A 21,669-nucleotide genomic window follows, 5' to 3' on the forward strand; every position below is an offset into this window, starting at 1 on the left:
AAGAGAGAAAAGTGAGCAGTGAGCTGATACAGCAAAGATGTCAGACATAGTGTAGCAGTCATAGCATGAACTCTGGAATTGGATGGTCTGGTTTTAAATCCTGGCTCTAAAACTTATTTGCTATATATCTTAGAAATCAGTTATCCTCTTTGTGCCTTTATTTCTTCATCCATAATATGGGGATAATATCACACAACCTAAGATTGTTGTGGAGGATCACACTATGACCAACTGGGATTTACCCCAGGAACAGAAGGTTGGTTTAACATATGAAAACCAATTAATGTAATAAACCTTATTAATAAAGGAGAAAAGCCAAGTGACCGCCTCCATAGATGCAAACAAACAAAAACTTTTGACAAAAATCCAACACCGTTCATGATAAAAATACTGTTATAGGCAATGTCTGTGTTCCCCTACAATTCGTATGTTGAAACCCTAATCACTAGTGTGATTTGGAGACAGAGCCTTTTGGAGGTAATTAGGGTTAGATACAAGCATGAGGATAGGGCCCTCATGATGGGATTAGTGTTCTTATAAGAGGAAGAAAGAACAAGAGAACTCTCTCTTTGAGAGCACAGAGGAAAAGACATATGAAGACACATGAGAAGGTGCCCATCTCCAAGTCAGGAAGAGAGCTCTCTAGAACCTAACCATGCTGGTACCCTGATCTCAGACTTCCAGCTTCCAGAACTGTGAGAAAATACTCAGTCTATGATATTTTGTTAAGCCACTCAGTCTATGATATTTTGTTATGGCAGCCTGAGCTGACTAATACAAACACTAAATAGACTAGGAAACAAACTTCCTCAGCCTGATAAAGGCCATCTATGGGAAATTCACACTTAATGGTGAAATTCCAGATGCTTTCCCTCTAAGATCAGGACAAGACAAGAATGCCTGCTTTTGTCACTTCTATTCAACATTGCACTGGAAGCTTTAGTGAGGGTCATTATGTAAAAAAGGAAATAAAAGCCATCCAGATTGGAAAGAAAAAAGTAAAACTATCTCTGTTCATAGATGATAGGACCCTAAATGGAGAAAATCCTAATGAATCCACAAAATACTGTTAGAATAAAAAATTCAACAAAATTGGAAAATACAAGATCCATTTACAAAAATCCATTATATTTCTCCACATTAGCAATGAACAATCTGAAAATGAAATTAGGAAAACAATTCCATTTGCAATAGCATCAAAAGAATAAAACAGTCATGTATTTAATAAGTTTAAGACTTGTACACTGAAAAGCTATAAAACATCATTGAAAGAAATTAAAGAAAACCTAAACAAATGTAGACATCCTATGTTCACAGATTAGAAGGTAGTATTGTTAAAATGGCAATAATCCCCAGATTGATATACAGATTCAATACAATCCCTATCAAAATCCCAGCTACTTTTTTTTTCAGAAACTGATAAGCTAATCTAAAACTTCATATGGAAATGCAAAGGACTATGAAAAATGAGAAACTAAGAAATAATCTTGAAAAAAATCAAAGTTGGAGGACTCACACTTCCCAACTTCAAAAGTTAATACAAAGCTACAGTAATCAAGACAGCGTAGTCCTGGCACAGGAATATATTTATAGACCAATAGAGAGTACAGAAATAGAACCCCTCAGCTATGGTCCACTGATTTTCAGCAAGGGTCCCAGACTATTTGAGGTGGAAAAAAATAATCTTTTCAAGAGATAATGCTGAGACAACAGGATATCCACATGAAAAGAAAAAGTTGGACCCCCTACCAAACATTCATATACAAAAATTACTCAAAATGGATCAGTGACCTAATTAAAAGAAATAAAACTATAAAACTTACAGAAGAAAATACAGGAGTAAATCTTCATTACTTCTGATTAGACAACTGATTACTTAGATATGACACCAAAAGCACCAAGTGACAAAAAGAAAAATAAACTGGATGTCACCAAAACTAAAAGCTTTTAGGGTTCCAAATCTATCTGAAAAGAGGTGTGCATCCAGAATATGCAAAAAACACAACTCAACAATAAAAAGACAAATAACCCAATTTAAAAACAGGCAAGAAATCCTAATCAACAGTTCTCCCAAGAAGATATACAAATAGCCAATAAGCACAGGAAACTCAACCACCATGAGTCGTTAGGGAAATGCAAATGAAAACCACAAGATGCCACTTCAGAACCTAGGATGGGTACAATAAAAAAGAAAGGAAGGCAGAAAAGGCAAGGAAGGAGGGAAACTGGAGCACTCATACATTGTCAGTTGGAATGTAAAATGGTCAAGCCCCTCTGGGAATTAGTTTGGAAGTTCCTCAAGAGTTAAATGTAGAATTAACATGACAATAACTCGTAGATACCTAAGATAACTGAAAACATGTAACTGAAAACAGGTCAACACAAAAATTCGTATGTGAATATTCAAAGCAGTATTATTCATACTAGCCAAAAAGTGGAAGCAATCCAAATGTCCATCAATTAATCAGTGAGTATATAAAATGTGATATATCCATACAATGGAATATTAATCAGCCATAAATAGAAATGAAATTCTGACACATGCTACCACATGGATGAAGCTTGAAAAAATTAGGCTAAGTGAAAGAAGCCAGACACAAAAGCCACCTATTTTATGATTTCTTTTATCATGAAATATCCAGAATGGGCAAATCCAGAGACAGAAAGTAAATCAGCGGTTACTAAAGGCTGCATGGAGTGCGAAGATGGGAGTGACTGCTAATGTGTATAGTGTTTCTTTTTGGGGTGATGAAATGTCCTGGAATTAAATAGTGGTGATGGTTGCACAACTCTGAATATACAAAAACCACTAAATTGTAGACTTTTTAAAAGGGTAAGCTTAATGGTATGTGGATTATATTTCAATAAAAATTTTTTGTTTTTAAGTTCGAGATGTTAATGGTAAAGCTGAGATATTCCTTTCACCACACCTTTAACCTATGGAGCTGGGTCTCCCCCAAGGCAAACTGTCAATTTTAAATAGAATAGAACTGTCAATCTATGGCTATTAGGTTAGTATGTTAGAATATCATGCTAAGGAGTTTTAAAATTCCTGTGTGAAACATACCAGTGGCAAACATGGTTGAGTATATACAAGTTTATCATCCCTATTAGAAAACATGTTTTATTAATGGTGGGCAAGTGATATCAAATTTTACATAGAGGATTAATTTTGCATCTTAATAAGCAATAATAATTCCCAAGGATTGGGGAGAGAAGAGGGGTACTTTTTCTTTTCACTCAATTTCTTTGAGCCTTGGTTTTCTCATCTTGAAAATACAGAAAATACCAATCTCATAATGCTGCAACCCCTGCAATCCTTGAGGGTCCACAAGAAGTGGATATTCCAGAGTGAATTCTAGTTCCCTGGTTATTGGGCCAGTGAAGGGAGGATAAGCTGCATAAGTGCCTCATACAGTCAATGAAATGTATTTTCTTTTGATATTCATGACTAACAACTGGGCTACTGCAGATGAGGAAACTGAAGTTCAGATGAGCAGTCCAAAGGAGGAATTTACTACATGTAGTATGTAATGTGATTAGTTTTAAACTACCTCTTTCCTTGTCCTCACCTAGATGAACAGAAACTGGAACCTAACACTTTCAAACCTGAAATCTGAACATTTAAATTCCACTGAAAGGACAGCCCTTAATTTCCTAATTTTGTGATATCTATAGAGATTTACAAATGGGGGAAAGGGAGAAAGAGAGACACACTGTCATTAAGAACAAAGTTTTGAGCAAACTGTACTGATTTATTTACAACTGTAATTTATAAAGAGTAACACAAACATCTTTACATTAATATTATGAAAAAAGTCCCATGGCTGAAATGGGCAAGAAATGAGACTTTGGGACATTTCTAAAAGGGGCACCAAAAGAAGGGGAAAAATGCAGTACAACAGTTGTGGGGAGAGTTATAAATATCAAGTATTGCAACAGGTGCAATTTCATGCAAATGTCTTCAACCATTCAAATAAACTGTCTTTATTTAGATATTAGAATAAAATATCTTGAACTATGTTACCTTTTATTCACTTGATTTCCCTTAAGTAAATTAAAATATCTGGCTGTAAACAGGATACATTTAAATATTTCTCCTATCAACCCCTTAGAGATAATCCATTACATTTTAGGACATGGAAGGTTGTGAGGATTTGCTACTTTCCAAATAGATGTTATAAGCAGTCATTCCATGGCCCCAAACGTGTTCCTGGATTTCTTTCACCAAATGTGTCTAGTTTGGTGATGAATGGATCACCTCAATGAATGAATTAAACTGAGAAAGCTGCAAAGTAAAGCAGACCACTTTTCAGTTTTGTTATATTAAGAGAACAAAAATCATTTCAAACCACTGGAACTTTAGTTAAGAGAACAAAAACCAAAAGGAGAGAAAAATTTCAGAAAGTGATGATAAAAATGGGTTTATACAGCTCTCTGATCATCTGGCTTTTCTTTAAGTGGATATTAGTGTGGTCACAGACATAATCTCACCGAGGATAAATCCATGTGTGCTCAACACCTGTTCTGAAACATCCTAAATCAAATATTCATCTCGTAACAAAGACCAATGACATTTTTAAAGATACAATTCTGTCCTCCAAGTGTTAATTTTAATCTTAACATGCCTACCTACTTATTATAATGCTTTTAACTGCTCCTTAGAAACAATTAGGATGAAGTTTATGTAACTCAGTGTTCAAATTATTAGCTAATGGTGCAAAGATGAGTTAGAAACTGTTGTTTCAACATTTCACTAGCTGGTCTGCATTTGAGTTGCCTGGAATCTTCACCCATTTCATTAAAAAGATTTCACTCTTTGTAAGAACAGAAACAGCAAGCTAATTATTAATCTATGTAATACTTTTTAGTTTCTGATACTGCTCACTGGGTAAATCTAAATGTAGCAATTAAAAGGGTCTCTTTAACGAATTCTATCACTAATTTTCAGTGAAGACATTGCAAATACATATATGTGTATGGCTGTTTTCAAATCTGAAACTGATGCATGTTCCCTTAAAACAGCTCTTCAAAACAGAACTGCATTCTGCACCCTTAGTTCATAAGGGCACAGGGTCGGTTACTTCAAAGTCATTTAATAACTGACCTTTATAAGAAATCATTTTAAGAAACCGAAAATGCAAAGGAAAATTTTAAAAAAAATTTAACTGTCCAGAGATTGATTATAATAATTTACACTTTCTTAGACTTGCTATTCAAGCACCCCATAAGCAAATGAAAGTCTCCGGTTAGTATTCAGTCAGGAAAATATGTCCGTATTTCTCTTGGTTGCCTTAATTTCTTTTGAAATAATTTTCTTTTATATTAACTTTCCAAAGCATCCAAAACTTTCATGATCTGTTGTTTTATGGCTTTGGTAGCATCTCCTGCATTTGGAATCAAATACCTATGGGGGAAAAATATATATTAATATAGTGCCTTCTGTTCAGGACTCAACTTAGATGTCACTTCCCATGCGGAAGTAACCTACAAAGCCAGCAAAGATGCCCTCCTATGTACTCCCCATCACTTATTTTAACATATCCTCAAAAGTGTTATTTTGAAAGAAAGAAAATCTAAACGCAAAAGCAAGGTGATTTTTCCTGTTGTGTAGAGCAAGGTGGGAATGAACCGGAGATCAGGAGTCAGGAGAGCTATATTTGGTTCTAACATAAGCTGAGTGTGAAGATCTGGAAGTCATTCAACCCCTCTGGGCTTCACATTTTTACCTGTAAGATTAAAGATGGTTTAGCTTCAATAGCAGTGTGGTCTACAGCCCTTGTGCCAGTCCATGAACTGTCTGTCACTGATCCACAATGAAATAAGGAGGAGCTTGTACCAGACGGTAAATTAACTACATCATCCAGCACACCGCTTAGTTCATCGACACTTTTTCAAAACAAGAATTTTTAATGAAGGAAAATAAAAACACTGACTTACATTCTGAGAAAAGCTCCTTATTTATTGCAAACCAGCATTTAGTGCAGCACTGGTGTAGATTATTCCTAAAGACGCTTCTGTCAAAAAGTTTGTGAAATTAGCTATTGCACTTAAGGAAATTATGTGTTAATGGCTAAACCATATATTACTACGAATCTGTAAGAAAAAGATAGCAAGACCACTAATAAACACTAATGGTTCAAGTATCCTGTTCCACCATCCATTCCCCAAAATAGAGAAGCAAACCATGTTTAACAATGAACTAATTTAATAATTCACATAACATCATCCTAAGAAAATCTTACCTTTCGATTGCCAAGATTTCTATTCCTGAAGTGCTGCTGTTTCCATACTTGAAGGTAATTAGCTCAGGATGTTTTTTTTTGGATGTTATTTTAACTACAGAATTTAGTGCTTGTCGAGACTGTATATAAGCCAATCCTTTCCGTGAAAGAATCTCCCTTAAACAGTACATATGTGTTGCAGTAACCAACAGATGACTAGAGAGGGACAAAAGCATTAAAAAAACAAAAATAATTTTAAAGAAATGTCATTCAAAACAGCTGTTACTTCAACAGCCCCCATTATAAAAAAAAGGTTCAACTCCAGATGAAATTACTTTTGAATTAAAAAGTGAAGGCAAAGGATCATCTATAAACAAATAAGCTACCTAATAACAGCTTTTAATTTCCTTTAGCTGTATTCAAAATTAATGTTTCATTAACAGATAATCCTGTAACTGTTTAAGAGCAAAGTTTATATTTAAATTAATAAAAACTACAATTAGAAATCATTAAAATAATAAACTTTTAGAATCTATTCTATATGGCATTTGGAATATCCTACCTTTCAGACTTTTAACAGTAAACTATCCTCATTCAACATACCATAGCATATACTTTATATCAAAGACCACTAAGCAATACCTGGGCTATCTTACATATTCAATAATATTCTGTAACTGGATCCTAAGGGCAAAACAGGGATAGAATTATTAACACACACGCACTGCTTTGCGTCTCAGCTCACTTTTAGTATAGTGATAATACTCACACACTCTTATGAAATACAACAGGACAAACATCAGATATCCAGAATGTGGGCCATTCTGTAGAACACTTGGCCCTAGACTCAAAGGATTTATTCTTTATGAAGAAAAGAGGGAAGTGTGGTGAGGGGAGCAGTACTGTCATACACTGAGTGAGACTAAAGAAAACAGGCAAATGCAATGTGTGAAACAGGACTGGATTCTGGATCAGGAAGAAAAAAATGAAGACTATAAAAGATACTTTGGGGCTTCCTAGGTGGCACAGTGGTTAAGAATTCGCCTGCCAATCAATGCAGGGGATACGGGTTCAATCCCTGCTCCAGGAAGATCCCACATGCCGTGGAGCAACTAAGCCCATGCGCCACAACTATTGAGCCTGCACTTTAGAGCCTGTGAGCCACAACTACTGAGCCCATGTGCTGCAACTACTGAAGCCCACGCGCCTAGAGCCCATGCTCTGCAACAAGAGAAGCCACAGCAATGAGGAGCCCGTGCACCACAACGAAGAGTAGCCCCCACTCAGCGCACTAAAAGAAAGCCCGCACACAGCAAAAAAGACCCAATACAGCCAATAAAATTAATTAATTAATTTAAAAAATACTTTGGAAACACTGAAAAATTTGAATGTGGTCTGTATGTTGAATGATTTTCATTAATTTTGAGTTTTTAAAGACATGATAGTGCTATTGGAGTTGTACAGGAGACTATTCATATTCTTGGGGGATGTGTGCTGAAGCACTCAGGGTTAAGTGTCATATCTGTAAGCTTCTTCTGAATGGGTTGACAGAAAGTGTGTGTGTATGTGTGTATGTATATACAAACGTAAGTAGAGAGATGGGGTACTGTGAAAAAAGTCAGAAGTTGATGAGTCTCAGAGAGGCTTATAAAGATATTCAATGTACTATTTCTTCAATTTTCCTATTTAAATTTTTCAAAATAAAAAAATTACATAAGAAATATTTTTTAAAAAGACATATAATACAAGTTGACAGAGGGAAATTATATCTTACTGTTTTGTTTTTTTTTTTGGCTTTGCTGTGTGGCATGCGGGATCTTAGTTCCCCCACCAGGGATCGAACCTGTGCCCCTTGCAGTGGGAGCTCAGTCTTAACCACTGGACCACCAGGGAAGCCCCCAGGAAATTATATCTTATTGTAGTTGGATACATAAAATTTTTTCTTCAGTTAACTTTTATATCATTACTTCCCTAAATCCAATTTTACTTCTGAAGAAGGCATTTTAAAAAGTACCTAGGAAACATGTGTCCACTTTCTTTCACTTCTTTACAAGGAAAATGATGCTTGATGTCTGGCTTGTTTATCCAAGTCTGAATGTTCACAACCTCTTTTCTATCATCATCTGACATTGAAGAACTGTCGATTTCATCTGTAAAGAATTTAAGATGTTAAAAGTGGGTATCACCAACTTTAAAAATGATACATTTCTTAAATAGCCTGAAAAAAATTTCAGTAGTATTTTAAACATAGAGCTTGGAAAAAAAAAAAAAATCAATTCTCACCCAGCTACTATATTTCCTTATGCCATTGGTACTAACATAAAAGCATTATTATGAAACATCACTCTACATGGTAAGAAAATCAAGTAAAAATATTGAGAATATACTTTTAAAAGATTTAACTATGTGAGGAATTTCAACTTTCTTCGACTTATATAACTCTAATCTATGACTAGTCTGTAGAGAGATGGCAGAATTGTCCACTAATAATATTAGCACCTATCTTGAAGGCAAAGATGGTAGAGTTCTCTTTCTCTTGCTTGTTTCTTTTTTTTTCTATTGAAGTATAGTTGATTTACAAAATTATATTAGTTTCAGGTATACAGCATAGTGATTCAATATTTTCATAGATTACACTCCATCTGCAGAGTTGCTGGTTTCTGATTTTAAGGAAAATAACAACAACAACAAAAGTCCATCCTGGGATAAATAAGTAAGAATCTATTTAGTGGGGTTTTTTGCAGGAGAAATATAAGATATTATAGTTATTTTATTTTTCTAATTTAAGAAAGGGGAATTACACTCCCTAGTGTTAATAATTGTAGATTTTCTTCTCTTTGCTTTTTAAGAAATCAAAACATAAAAAGACATAAAAAAAAAACCTCACACATATATTCACTTCTAGCATAAATAAAAAAGTGAAGCCCTCATGGATTTCTGTCCGGTCACATCCCCCTTTTCTTTCCCACTAAGAAAAGTGACTATCTGAATTTGGTATCTCATCTTTACTTTTAACCAAACATGAATATTCTTAAATAATATACAGTAGTGTTTTGCATTTTAAGTAAAATTTATATAAATAGTAAACTGTTCAATTGTATTCTTCTGCAACTGCTACCCTATTCCCAGCATTGTAAAATTTATCCATGTTAACACCCATAACTCTAGTTTTCTCATTTTCATTACTGTGTGATTTTCCAGAGTGTAAATTATATACATGTATGGTATGCGAAAATATACCATCATTTATTCATCCATTTCCCTCTTCCCTTTTGTTAATGGAATAAAAATATTTAGAGAGAGACACTGACAGATAACAGGAAAATGGCAAAAGGGGAAGGAAAAAGGAGAAAAGAAAACAATTACAAATAGCACATAGAAGTGCATGAAACAAGATAAAGAATAGCTAGAGAAGGTGTTGAGGAAAAATTTATATAGAAATAAAATACAATGTACTAGTTATTTTGCTACAATATAGAAGAGATTTTTAGATTTTATATACAGGAATATAAAAATTTTGTGTAGGAGAAAATAAAAATTCTGTGTATTTGCTTCCAAAAAAAAAAAAAGAACATATAGAAAATTACATTTACCTCAATGCAGTTTTCAGAAAGGTGACTCTGTAATATCCATTAAAATGTCAAAAGAGAGTCCCTCTAATCTGGCAATCTTACTGTTAAGAATTTACCCTCTGGATATACTTGCAAAAATTCACCTAGATATATGCATAAAGATAGCCATTGCTATTTGAAACAGAAATAAAACTGGAAAATTACCAGTGTCAACTGGGAGAAGACTGATTTAATTATGATATGTTTGTATAATAGAAAGAGAATTGTGAAGGTATGTGGGATGAAGTAGAAAATACAAAACGTATTACTAACTAGAAAAAGCAAGATGAGATTTGGGAATATTTTCTTATTTTGTACCTTTATATACAACATATACTTTACATATCATGCATATTTTTATTTATTTTTTCTAACAATACACATTAATATTAATTATGATTACTTAACCAGGGTAATCTGGGCAGTGGAATTATGAACCAAAGTAATAAATTATTTTTTTAAATATAAAGGACAATCACAGAGGATGACAAATTTCCCTGACACAATATCCCCATCTTGTGGCCCTTTAGGATATTGCCTCCAGTTTCAAAAGACTCTTTTCAGATGTCTCAATTTTGGAATTCCCGGAACTTCAGCCCTACAACTCTAAATTTCCTACCTGGGTGGATCAAGGGGATTTAAATCCAATCCCATGGATTTAAACACTATTTATACACGTATAATTCCCAGATTATCACCATCTTAGACTTCTCTCCTCAGCTAAAGACTCCTATAATCAACAGCTTACTCAGCATTTCTACAGCAGAAGATGTCTAAAACCAAACTCTTAATAGGAAAACCACAGACTCTCCAGTCTCCTCTACAGAAGCTCATTGTCTTTTTTTTTTTTTTAAGCAGTTTTTCAGCTTGTCCCAGAATGATCTCTGTAATCACTCATGGTGCCTGAGGAGAGCAGCCTGTAAATAAGTGCACTACACCTGTGTCGTATTCTTCTTCATCCCCAATGCTGAAAACAGGCTTTACACCACGGTAAGGCTTGCCCACTCTGTCACTGCTGCTCACATGCCTATATTCAAAGAATTGTAGGAGGGAAATCATCACTTAAGTTACCAAAGATTTTCACCAAGTATCATCTGAATATTAAAACAAAATACAAATGTTCTTTGACCCCCGGCCCACCACGTACAACCCAGTTTCAGGATAGCTATGTTAAGGAAATTGAAACAAGATAAATTATCTTAGCAAAAGTGGCATAAGGTCTTGGTATGCGGAATGTTTTCAAATCTGTAAAAATTAAAGTTTAAACAATTTTACTGTTCATGTAAAACCAATGCATTGGGAAGTTCCTTAACCTCTCTGTGCTTCTGTGTCCTTATCTGTAAAGTGGTGGTAACAATATCCACCCTTCCTGTTTACTGTGAAAATTAAATCAGTTAATATTTGGTAACGCTCTTAGAACAATGCCTGTCATACAGGAAGTGCTACATATATGTTTGTTAGACAAAAAAGTTTACAAAACCAAATATTCAAATTCCAGTAGGAGTGCCTAAGGCTTCTCATATGGATACAAATGTCTTAAAGTTCTTCCCCCCATTTTTTATTACTGTTACTTTTGTTTTAATAGAAACTAAGATGTTACTTCTTTTACCTAAATAAACCATGAAAATGCATTTGCCCTTCATTTTCAAATGGCAGAAACATAAACAACATGTAAACTCAAACAATCAGCTCTGCAAGAAGTATGACCTCTCTCTTTTTACAAGGGTGAGTCAAACATTATCTGCACTCTGGTTATATTAAAATGTCCATAAATTCTACAGCCAGGGACTTCCCTGGTGGTGCAGTGGTTAAGAATGTGCCTGCCGATACAGGGGACATGGGTTCAATCGCTGGCCCAGAAAGATCCTACATGCCACAGAGTAACTAAGCCCATGCACCACAACTACTGAGCCTGCGCTCTAGAGACTATGTGCCACAACTACTGAGCCCATGTACCACAACTACTGAAGCCCATGCACCTACAGCCTGCGCACCGCAAGGAAGAGTAGCCTCCACTCACAGCAACTAGAGAAAGCCCGTGTGCAGCAACGAAGACCCAACACAGCCATAAATAAATAAACAAATAAATCTTTAAATAAATAAATAAATTCCACAGCCAGAGTATGGATAATTTTTAACTCACCCGCATAATATAAAAATTAATACCACATTACTTTTCAGGTAATTTCAAATAAACGAAGATGTAAAATTAAAATATTTCAACAAAATACTACATGTTTCTGGATAAAGAGTATTGTATTTATTGGTCGGTTAAAGTTCAGCTAAGATAATCTATGATGAAGGAAAACTGTGGCTTTTTTTTTCCTTGTCATGTATCAAGAGAGAGAGTTCAGTGTGGAAAAAAATCAAGTTATGTGTCTTTACTTAGTCTTAGAAATCAATTTTTCCAGAAGACAGAGATCAAATCTGTACAATTATAAAATTGTATGAGATCAAGTTACTGGTTCTCTCCTGACATTAAAGCATAATTAAATTGATATAATATAGAAAGCAACAAAGATACTGTCTACAGTAAATGCTTGAACCAGAATATAAGTATGAATAAAGTGACATCCAAAATAAAAAGGCAAGCTATTGATCAAGATTTATATAATACAACACAGTTTTTATAAATAAGATTGCTAAAGACAACTGAGAAAGTTCTTAAAAGACTGTCAAAAAATGAAACTAAATGGCTGGGTTCTTTTTAAAAAGCAGTATATGTATTTTTTTTGCACAAACAAAATCTACAGGAGTTCGACAAGATTTTAACTTTATTTACTGAGCTCGAAAACCAACCCAACTTATTCTAATTTTTCAATAAATTCTTTTTTCCAAATGGATATATCTGCCTGTGGACTAGAGAAGATAATCTGAATTTTTAAAAAATTATTTGGGATAAAACTTGGGAGTTAAATAAAATTAGACTAATTCAATGGTCCTGTAACAAAACAGATGATTCACAAATAGATTATAATTTTAAAAGAAGCAATCTCCTTTAAAATTATAAAATTGCCATAGAAGCTCTGTAATTGGCATTGTGTAGTAAATAAAAACTCTTATCTATAAGTTGAAAGTAAACTATTGTTAAAAATGCAACTTCTAATTCACTGAAAATATTGATATGATTTGTCAAAAAAGTCAACTCCATTATCCCAAAGCTTAACTTACATTCAAAGTATGACTAGAATTTCTGGTTAAATGTATTCATATGTATTGCTCTAACTGATACTCAAATACAAATTGCAGAAAAATTGTGATATTGAAAACTGTAAAGCCATACAGTATAATGTTCTTTTGTTTATCCTAACTGAAGACCCAGCAGATTTCTAAACTTTAAAGCTGTGGAATCTAAAGACATGTACCCTGTTTTATTGGGGTCAGAGAAGAAATGGATTATGTACTAACATGTCCACTATAGCCATGTAGTTCTTTGGAACCGATTCATATAATGTTAACTCACCAACTTAAATATATACATCTTATTAAGAAAAATCTAGCGATATTATAAAATTACATAGTATAAATGAAATAACAAAAAAATCTGAACCATAAACTGTGCCTTTTTTCAGGTGTTACAATTTTCTCTACTGTTAGGTCATGAGACAGAAATAAATGATGTCCAAAGCTAATACTCTTCCAACTCTGAGACTACATATTTTTTTTGTTTCATCTTCCTCTGTCTCAGAATAAAAACTGCAGATTTTATGAAGCTGTTGGGTTTGAATGTACTTGATTTTCACTGAAGAATGGGAGATATAAAGAAGGCAAGGAAAAAAATTAAAATGATCAAGCAAAAAACCAAAAGGAAAACATATCAGCATCACACACTCCTAAAAGCAGAATGAGAAAAGTTTTGCATTTGAAACAGCTGCATGAAATTTTAGCCAAGACAGCATGAGGCTTATAGACAGCATGAGGCATGCTAAAGGAAAAGGATGGTCCAGTAAAGCTGCTCTACTCATTGGCTTACCGCTCGGTACATGTTCTGTCTGGCCAAGGAAGATTGAAAGACATTCTATAGCAAATTGAGGCAGAGGACAGAACAATATGATTATTAAAAATGCAACAGTTTTAAAACAAAAATATAGTATAGTCAGCTTTTCTAACCCAGAGCTTATATTAAAAAGAAAAATGTTTTAATCATCCCAAGTACAGAGAAAACTGAAGAAAAGCCAGTTTCAAGTGATTCTTTAACAAAGAGAACAGTTTTTTTCAACTTAGAATTATCAACAGTTCATTTTAAAATAAAATTTTAAGCGTTCATGCTACAAAATGTAGCAACAATAATACCCTAATTGAGAATGCACTAACTAAAAGTATTTTTTAAAAAAAGGCTTTTGAAAGCAGACATAATTTTAATGAGCAAAGAAACCCTTTCAGGCTTGATAAAACACTTTAATATTATCAGTTGTCCACTTTAGACAAAGTACAATTTTTTGGATTAGTGAAAAATAACCTAAATCTTCTTTGCTATTTACTAAATGGGAAAAAAAATATACCTCTGTATGCATATATACTGTATTTAACAAAGTGAAAAATAGTAAATTCCTTATATTCAGTTCTTAAAGTCAAATACTTCAACTTTCCTAGGATACTGCAAGTAAGACATGAGAATGAAATTAAATACTCTAACACATTTCCAAGATCAGGCTTGCTTAGAAACAAATTTGGCGCTGGAATTATTAGGTTAGCTTTGAACTCTAAGAACAAGAAACATCAATGAGACTAACATGTGGGGGGGGGGGAGCATACTGCATTCAGTTCCAATAAGAAACAATATAACAGACATTCTTAAACTTGCTTATCATGTTACATGCTACTTCGTTTGTAATTCGTGGGAAAACAGGGGTCACACACGCTGTGAACAAAATTCTACGAAGATCTGAATTCTTAAACTTTAGAAAATGGGTTTCTGCTTTATTTAGTATGACCAAATATTCTAGTTTTTAAATTCCTGAAGCAGAGAAAGAGAGTCCTGCTATGAGATTACTGCGCTTAGCTGACGATTCACAACCATTTGACATATGGGAAGCAGCTGCTATATGAAGTATAATATACATAATAGCATTGCAATTTTTTTTTCTAATGAACTGCATGAAGTGGCAGAAGTATTACTTGCCTCCTACTGTGAGCAGTGGGAGAAGAGAGAGTAATCTTTACGGTAAAATTTTACAGCAATAAAGAACATCTCTGTGATGGTATCGAAAACTTGAATCATCTAATGAAAAATGTAAATCCTTTTCTAGAACACATTTTATTTAACTAACATTTACTATAAGATACTTTTCTTTAGTTTTAATTACTCATCACAAATTCATACTATATAAGCAACTCACCTGTCCACAGGAGTTGATGTATTCTCAATAAAACTGATAACTTTTTCCCTGACATTAACAGATTTTGTCTTCAAAGCAACAGTCATTTTATTTACTAGTGATTTCATTCCTCTATCATTTGAGCCATTAGAAGATTCACCCTGGGGGAAAAAAAAACGACGAATTAACTGCTCTCCAAATGATTAGAAAGACACACTATTGCTAAAGGTTATATAGATGTTATGCACTGAACTGGGTGCATCCCTCACCATAAATTCATATGTTAAAGTCCTAAACACCTGTGTACCTCAGAAAGTGACTATATGTGGAGACAGGGCCTTTAAAGAGTAAATTAACGTTAAATGAGGTCATATAGGTGGATCCTATCCAATATGACTGATATCCTTACAGGAAGAAGGGGAGCATCAGGAATTCGCATGCACAGAAGAAAGGGGCAGGTGCCAATATCACAGGAAGGTGGTAATCTGCAAGCCGAAGACAGAGGCCTCAGAAGACATTAAACCTGCCAACCACTTGATCCCAGACCTCCAGCCTCCGGAATTAAGAGCAAATAAATTTGTTGTGTAAGCCACCTAGTTGGTTGATTTTTTTATGGCAGCCCCAGAAGACTGATATACTGGGTGAAAGCATTTTAGGAATGGAAGGTAGATATGAAAAATGAGGGTATGTACCACACACACAAATGTGTGGAGCCTGAAATTACCTTCTATATTCAATAAGAAATAAAGTTATTGACCTTTTCTTAACTCAGATTACTCTATTTAAAAAAAAGCAAAATTATAATCAGAATATCATTCATATAGCTAAATTTTTAAACCTTTATTCCTTCTAAATTTTTGCTGTTTAAAACATTATTACTCGGCCCTTTTTTAAAAAATTTATTTATTTATTTATTTATTTATTTATTGGCTGCACTGGGTCTTCATTGCTGCGCACAGGCTTTCTGTAGCTGTGGAGAGTGGGAGCTACTCTTCACTGCAGTGCGTGGGTTTCTTACTGCGGTGACTTCTCTTGTTGTGGTGCACGAGCTCTAGACGCGTGGGCTTCAGTAGTTGCGGTGTGTGGGCTCAATAGTCGTGGCTCTCGGGCTCTAGAGTGCAGGCTCAGTAGTTGTGGCACACAGGCTTAGCTGCTCCTCGGCATGTGGGATCTTCCCGGAACAGGGCTTGAACCCGTGTCCCCTGCATCGGCAGGCAGGTTCTCAACCACTGCGCCACCAGGGAAGCCCCTCAGCCCTTTAATTTCTCAAGAAAAGTGATTCTTATGTACCTAGTGTAGTAGATGTGAGTATAATTCTTGAATTATATATAATCGCTCCCTCATACCCTACAGGGCAAGTTGGTAGTAGATGTCAAAAGTTTAAAAATGTGCCTATCTACTGCCCATTAATTCCTCTTCAGAATTTATGGGAAGGAAATAATCAGAAAACGCCCTAGATTTAGGAACTATTTGATAGAAAACTAATACTAATGCTTAAAAAAAAAAAAGCTTAAAAAAAAGTGTTTAAAAATAGTTGAAAATGCTCATATGTTCAGTGAAAAAGCAGAAAATAAAACTATATGTAAAAAGCGAACACTCCTGCACTGCTGGTGGGAATGTAAATTCATACAAACACTATGGAAAACAGTATGGAGATTCCTTAAGAAACTAAAACAGAACTACCATATGATCCAGCAATCCTACAACTGAGCATATATACCTAGAGAAAACCATAATCCAAAAAGAAACATGTACCACAATGTTCCTTGCAGCACTATTTACAATAGCCAGGACATGCAAGCAACCTAAATGTCCATCAAGAGATGAATGGATAAAGAAGCTGTGGCACATATATACAATGGAATATTACTCAGCCATAAAAAGGAACAAAATTGAGTTATTTGTAGTGAGGTGGATGGACCTAGAATCTGTCATACTGAGTGAAGTAAGTCAGAAAGAGAAAAACAAATACCGTATGCTAACTCATACATATGGAATCTAGAAAAATGATACTGATGAACCTAGCAACAGGGTAGGAAAAAAGATGAAGATGTAGAGAATGGACTTGAGGACGTGGCGGGGAAGAGGCGGATGGGATGTAGTGAGAGAGTAGCACTGACATACATACACTACCAAATGTAAAACAGCTAGCTAGTGGGAAGCCGCTGCATAGCACAGGGAGGTCAGCTTGGCGCTTTGTGATGAACTAGAGGGGTGGGATAGCGAGGGAGGCTCAAGAGGGAAGGGATATGGGGATATACCTATACATATAGCTGATTCACTCTGTTGTACAACAGAAACTAACACAACATTATAAATCGATTATACTCCAATAAAGATGTATAAAATAAAATAAAATAAAATAAAATAAAATAAAATAAAATAAAATAAAAATAAAATGAAATAAATGAGGAAAAAAACTACATGTACACTGATCATTACTTTTAAAATAAAACACTAAAAAATTATGCATTATAAAAGATTTTAAAAAAATATTTCAAAATATGAACAGCTGTTATCTATGCTTGGGTTAGAAGTAATTTTGTTTATATTTATATATGATGCTACAATGCACATGTATTATTTTTATTTTTAAGAGATATAAGTCATTAAGTAAATAACACAAAAATCATGTTTCCACTGCCATATCCAAATTCAAAACCAAATTAAACTGACCATGGAAATTCTTTGGTACTTCTGAATCTAACACATCTTTAAGACAGTTTCTTTACTAGCCCCAATCCTTGTTTTTTTAAATCTGAAGATTAAAAAGTTCAACAGAAAGACTATCCAATGCTGTGGGTGGGAATATAAAACAGAACAACGTTTTTTGGAGGGCAATTTGACAATGCCGAATTCTAAGGATTTTGATATGTAATCTTTTGATCATGTTATATCACTTCTAGGATGAAATAATCATGTCATATGCAAATATATTACTACAAGAATTAACTGTAGTAGTGTATATAACAGAAAAAGACTGGAAGCAATGTAAATATTCAACAATAGGGGACTAACTGAACATATAATATATCCATACTATTTAGATATTCAAAATGAAAATAGCAAATATTTATTAAATAAATGGTGAGCTCCTAGATACCTAGAAGATCAAGCTGAAAACATAATTCTCAGAGAAGCCTTAACCGCTGATAATTTGACAATACTTTGCTTTGACTTACATGGATGAAGAAAAGCCTCAATTAATCATCTGAGTTACAATTTTATAATTACTACTATAAAATATGTGACAGGTACTACACTTTACATTCACTTGCACATTTAATCGTGATGTCATTATTGTGAAGAAAGTTGTGTTGTCATCATCCCTATTTGCACAGATGGAGAAACCAGAGTGGAAAAGATCTTGCTGTAGATCATAAAGTAAGTAAACTGTGAAGACAAAACCTGAATACCCAGATGAGTCAGACTGGTAAGCCCAAGCCTGTAACCACCACCCTATACCACAGATTCCCTTCTATTTCTGACTTAAAGAATGATTATTAGGTAGATGAGGACCATTACTTGTTAAGAAAATGATTTAATGACACCTAGTTCAAATGACATGAAATACTGAAAACACAGAAAAGACCTATTGCCCAAATATTTCAAAAGTAGAACAGAATGGATTTACCCACTATTGCAAATTCCTGCAGTAATGTACATCTCAATTACTAAATATCAAATATAATGGGATTGGCAACTGGTTCCTGTCTTCCTCTGCCTGGCCCATTCTCAAATTTGAGTGGAGTGAAGTTTTAATCATGTAAGTTTGTGGTGGCCAGGAGGGATATAGACACAGTATGCCGGAGATGCGACCATAAACCTGAGCATTCTCCTGGCCCAAACTAATTGGGAGATTCCAAGAACCAGCTCACTTTAGAGTCCGAGCTAGTCACAGGACTCAGAATTATCTCCACTGACATTTAAGCTGGAGTAGAAAATTGTCACTAGGTGATACCAAGCTGCAGCTGGAGAGGGAGAAATCTGAATTCAGCAGAGAGACCACCAGAACTGCTGGCTCGTTCAGCTGTGCAGGCCTGCTCCCACCATTTCATTAACCTCACAATAATATGATTCCTCATTGTATGTATTTGAAACATTTTTACTCCATTTCTGTTATGGTGGGTGTTTAGTTGTTAATCACCTTTTCTAGACATTTATCCAAATCTGGTGACACAATTTACATACACACTTACATCAACAGAAGAACTGATACTGCTCCTTGAGCCTGAGGTACTAGCAATCCAATGGCCATATCCATTTTCTGGTCCATCCACATTAATGTCTGCCAGGTGCTGCTGCAGTGCTTAAAGATAAACAGGAAGAAGAAAAAAATCCTGACATATCAACGCCTTTGTTAAGATTTAATACCAGAGAAGTACAATAAACATGTCATAGCTGAACGAAAAAAGACCCAAGGGGCTTCCCTGGTGGCACAGTGGTTAAGAATCCGCCTGCCAATGCAGGGGACACGAGCTCGAGCCCTAGTCGGGGAAGATCCCACATGCCGTGGAACAGCTAAGCCCGTGTGCCACAACTACTGAGGTTGAGCTCTAGAGCCCACAAGCCACAACTACTGAGCCCAAGTGCCACAAGTACTGAAGCCCACTCGACTAGAGCCCGTGCTCCACAACAAGAGAAGCTACCACAATGAGAAGCCCGCGCAGTGCAACGAACAGTAGCCCCTGCTCTCAGCAACTACAGAAAGCCCATGCACAGCAACAAAGACCCAAAGCAGCCAATAAATAAATAATAAAAATTAAGAAAAAAAAAAACCCAAAGGCATAATCACAGCTATTTCTTTCAGCACCTCTGTAAAGGAATAAAAGACTCCAGGCTACAGATAGCCTTCCTTTTCCTCTTCCTTCTAAAGCCCTCTCTCTATACACATATAACATTTCTTAATTGACCCTAAGGGTAACAATAACTATATATATAGGCTTGATGTTTTCCTCTTTGGAAGGTAATCTTTCAATTATTAATAAATAATCTTAGCAACATTTTTATGACATGAAAGATTAATAGGAAACCTATAGTGGCCTCTGTTTACCATAAAGAGACATCAGTTAATCCTTCCCATGATAAAGAAGTGGTCTTAGGCATTAACTGCTATGGAAAGAGCGATTACTCTTGAAAAAGAAATAATTAATAGTTTAGAAAAAAGTTCCTAAAACCTAGGCTATTTGTGCTATAAAAGAATGCTTTCTAGACACTTTGGGGAAGAAGCTTAATAACCAAGTTTTGTATCATGTTGTCAGAACTTGCAATAAATAACACTGGGCCTTAGGCTACTTACTACTTGCTTAACACTAGTACTTATTAAAATAAGCCCTTTTGTAGATCACTCTGGGTATGCGCCTCTAGGATAGTTAGTTATCAGGCCATGATATATAGGAGATAATAATTCTTGCTAATATCAACAAAGACCAAGAAAGAAATAGAACCTAACCTATCAAATCTTCTAAGTTATAACATAAGAAGACATATTAAGTCAGAACTTAATCCTTACAAGACTCTTATGATTCAAATTCAGAAGTGTATTGTCTCCAACAAATATTAGATTTTATTATTAAGTTTCCTAGTAATTATAATTCAATATTTTTATATCTCTTTTCCTAATGAAAGGCTCTGTCTTTTAATTGAAATATATTTGACATACAACACTGTAAATTTAAGGTATACAAAATGTTGATTTGATACACATATATAATAGTATGATTCCTACTGTAGCAACAACTGCACCTGTATGTCACACAATTACCATTTTTTTTGTGGTGGAAATAATTAAGATCTAGTCTCTTTGCAAGTTTGGTGATTATAATATTGTTGTCTATATTCACTATACTGTGTATTAGTACTCCAGGACTTATTTATCTACTGGTTGCAAGTTTGTGCCCTTAAATAACATAATCTGTTAAAAAAAAAAAAAAGACAGTCTCTTTTTTTAATCTTATTACCTGACCTACTCCTTCATAAATTCTCAAATATTAGCTTGTAGAGATTCTGTCATTTTACTATCCTGAATTACCAAATATTATCTGCAAATTTGAAAACAGCTTGTTTTCTTCCATTCAGTCAACATTTTTTCAGCAGCTAATACTTTCCAGTAGTTCAAAAATAAAATGAAAACCAAACAAAAAAGCAAACAGCACAAAGAGTTTACAGTGAAAAGTATTCTTCCTACTCTTGTTTCCCAGTCCTATCTATCCCTCCTTCTCCACAAAAACAAATCACGTGGACAGTCTTTCACCCATCTTTACAAAAATATTTTTTACAAATACAAGCTAATTAAACACATCCATTTTAATAGTCTTCCACTACAGACGCACTCACTGCAATTGCCTATAGTGTCTGTCTTTATCTATATGTCCTGCTGGCCTTGCCTTTTCTGAAAATAGTGAATGACTGAAGAGAAAGTGTACCTATAACTAATCTGGGTCATTCCAAATCAGCTCCAGTGACAATGTGATTTCCTCTGAAAAGCAGGTACAAAAGGATAATAAATTAAAACCT

The 21,669-nt window shown here is 34.6% G+C and overlaps 1 protein-coding gene across 2 annotated transcripts in view; it reads right to left on the reverse strand.

The window, feature by feature from the left end:
- Positions 1 to 3,715: 3,715 nt before the first annotated feature.
- The window catches only part of TBC1D23 (TBC1 domain family member 23), a 62,746-nt gene continuing 44,792 nt past the window's right edge, over positions 3,716 to 21,669 (reverse strand). Inside the window, exons 13-20 of one of the 2 annotated variants that reach the window (XM_057696862.1) lie at positions 19,353 to 19,462; positions 15,175 to 15,314; positions 13,809 to 13,853; positions 10,774 to 10,862; positions 8,724 to 8,780; positions 8,239 to 8,374; positions 6,246 to 6,440; positions 3,716 to 5,407 (exon numbers count right to left, since the gene is read on the reverse strand). In XM_057696862.1, coding sequence (XP_057552845.1) covers positions 5,326 to 5,407; positions 6,246 to 6,440; positions 8,239 to 8,374; positions 8,724 to 8,780; positions 10,774 to 10,862; positions 13,809 to 13,853; positions 15,175 to 15,314; positions 19,353 to 19,462 — 854 coding nt within the window. In that variant the 3' untranslated portion in view covers positions 3,716 to 5,325. The remainder of the gene's footprint in view (positions 5,408 to 6,245; positions 6,441 to 8,238; positions 8,375 to 8,723; positions 8,781 to 10,773; positions 10,863 to 13,808; positions 13,854 to 15,174; positions 15,315 to 19,352; positions 19,463 to 21,669) is intronic. The other variant, XM_057696863.1, reaches the window with a different exon arrangement.

The sequence above is a fragment of the Hippopotamus amphibius genome, chromosome 10 (assembly GCF_030028045.1).
Source record: "Hippopotamus amphibius kiboko isolate mHipAmp2 chromosome 10, mHipAmp2.hap2, whole genome shotgun sequence".
NCBI lineage: Eukaryota > Metazoa > Chordata > Mammalia > Artiodactyla > Hippopotamidae > Hippopotamus > Hippopotamus amphibius.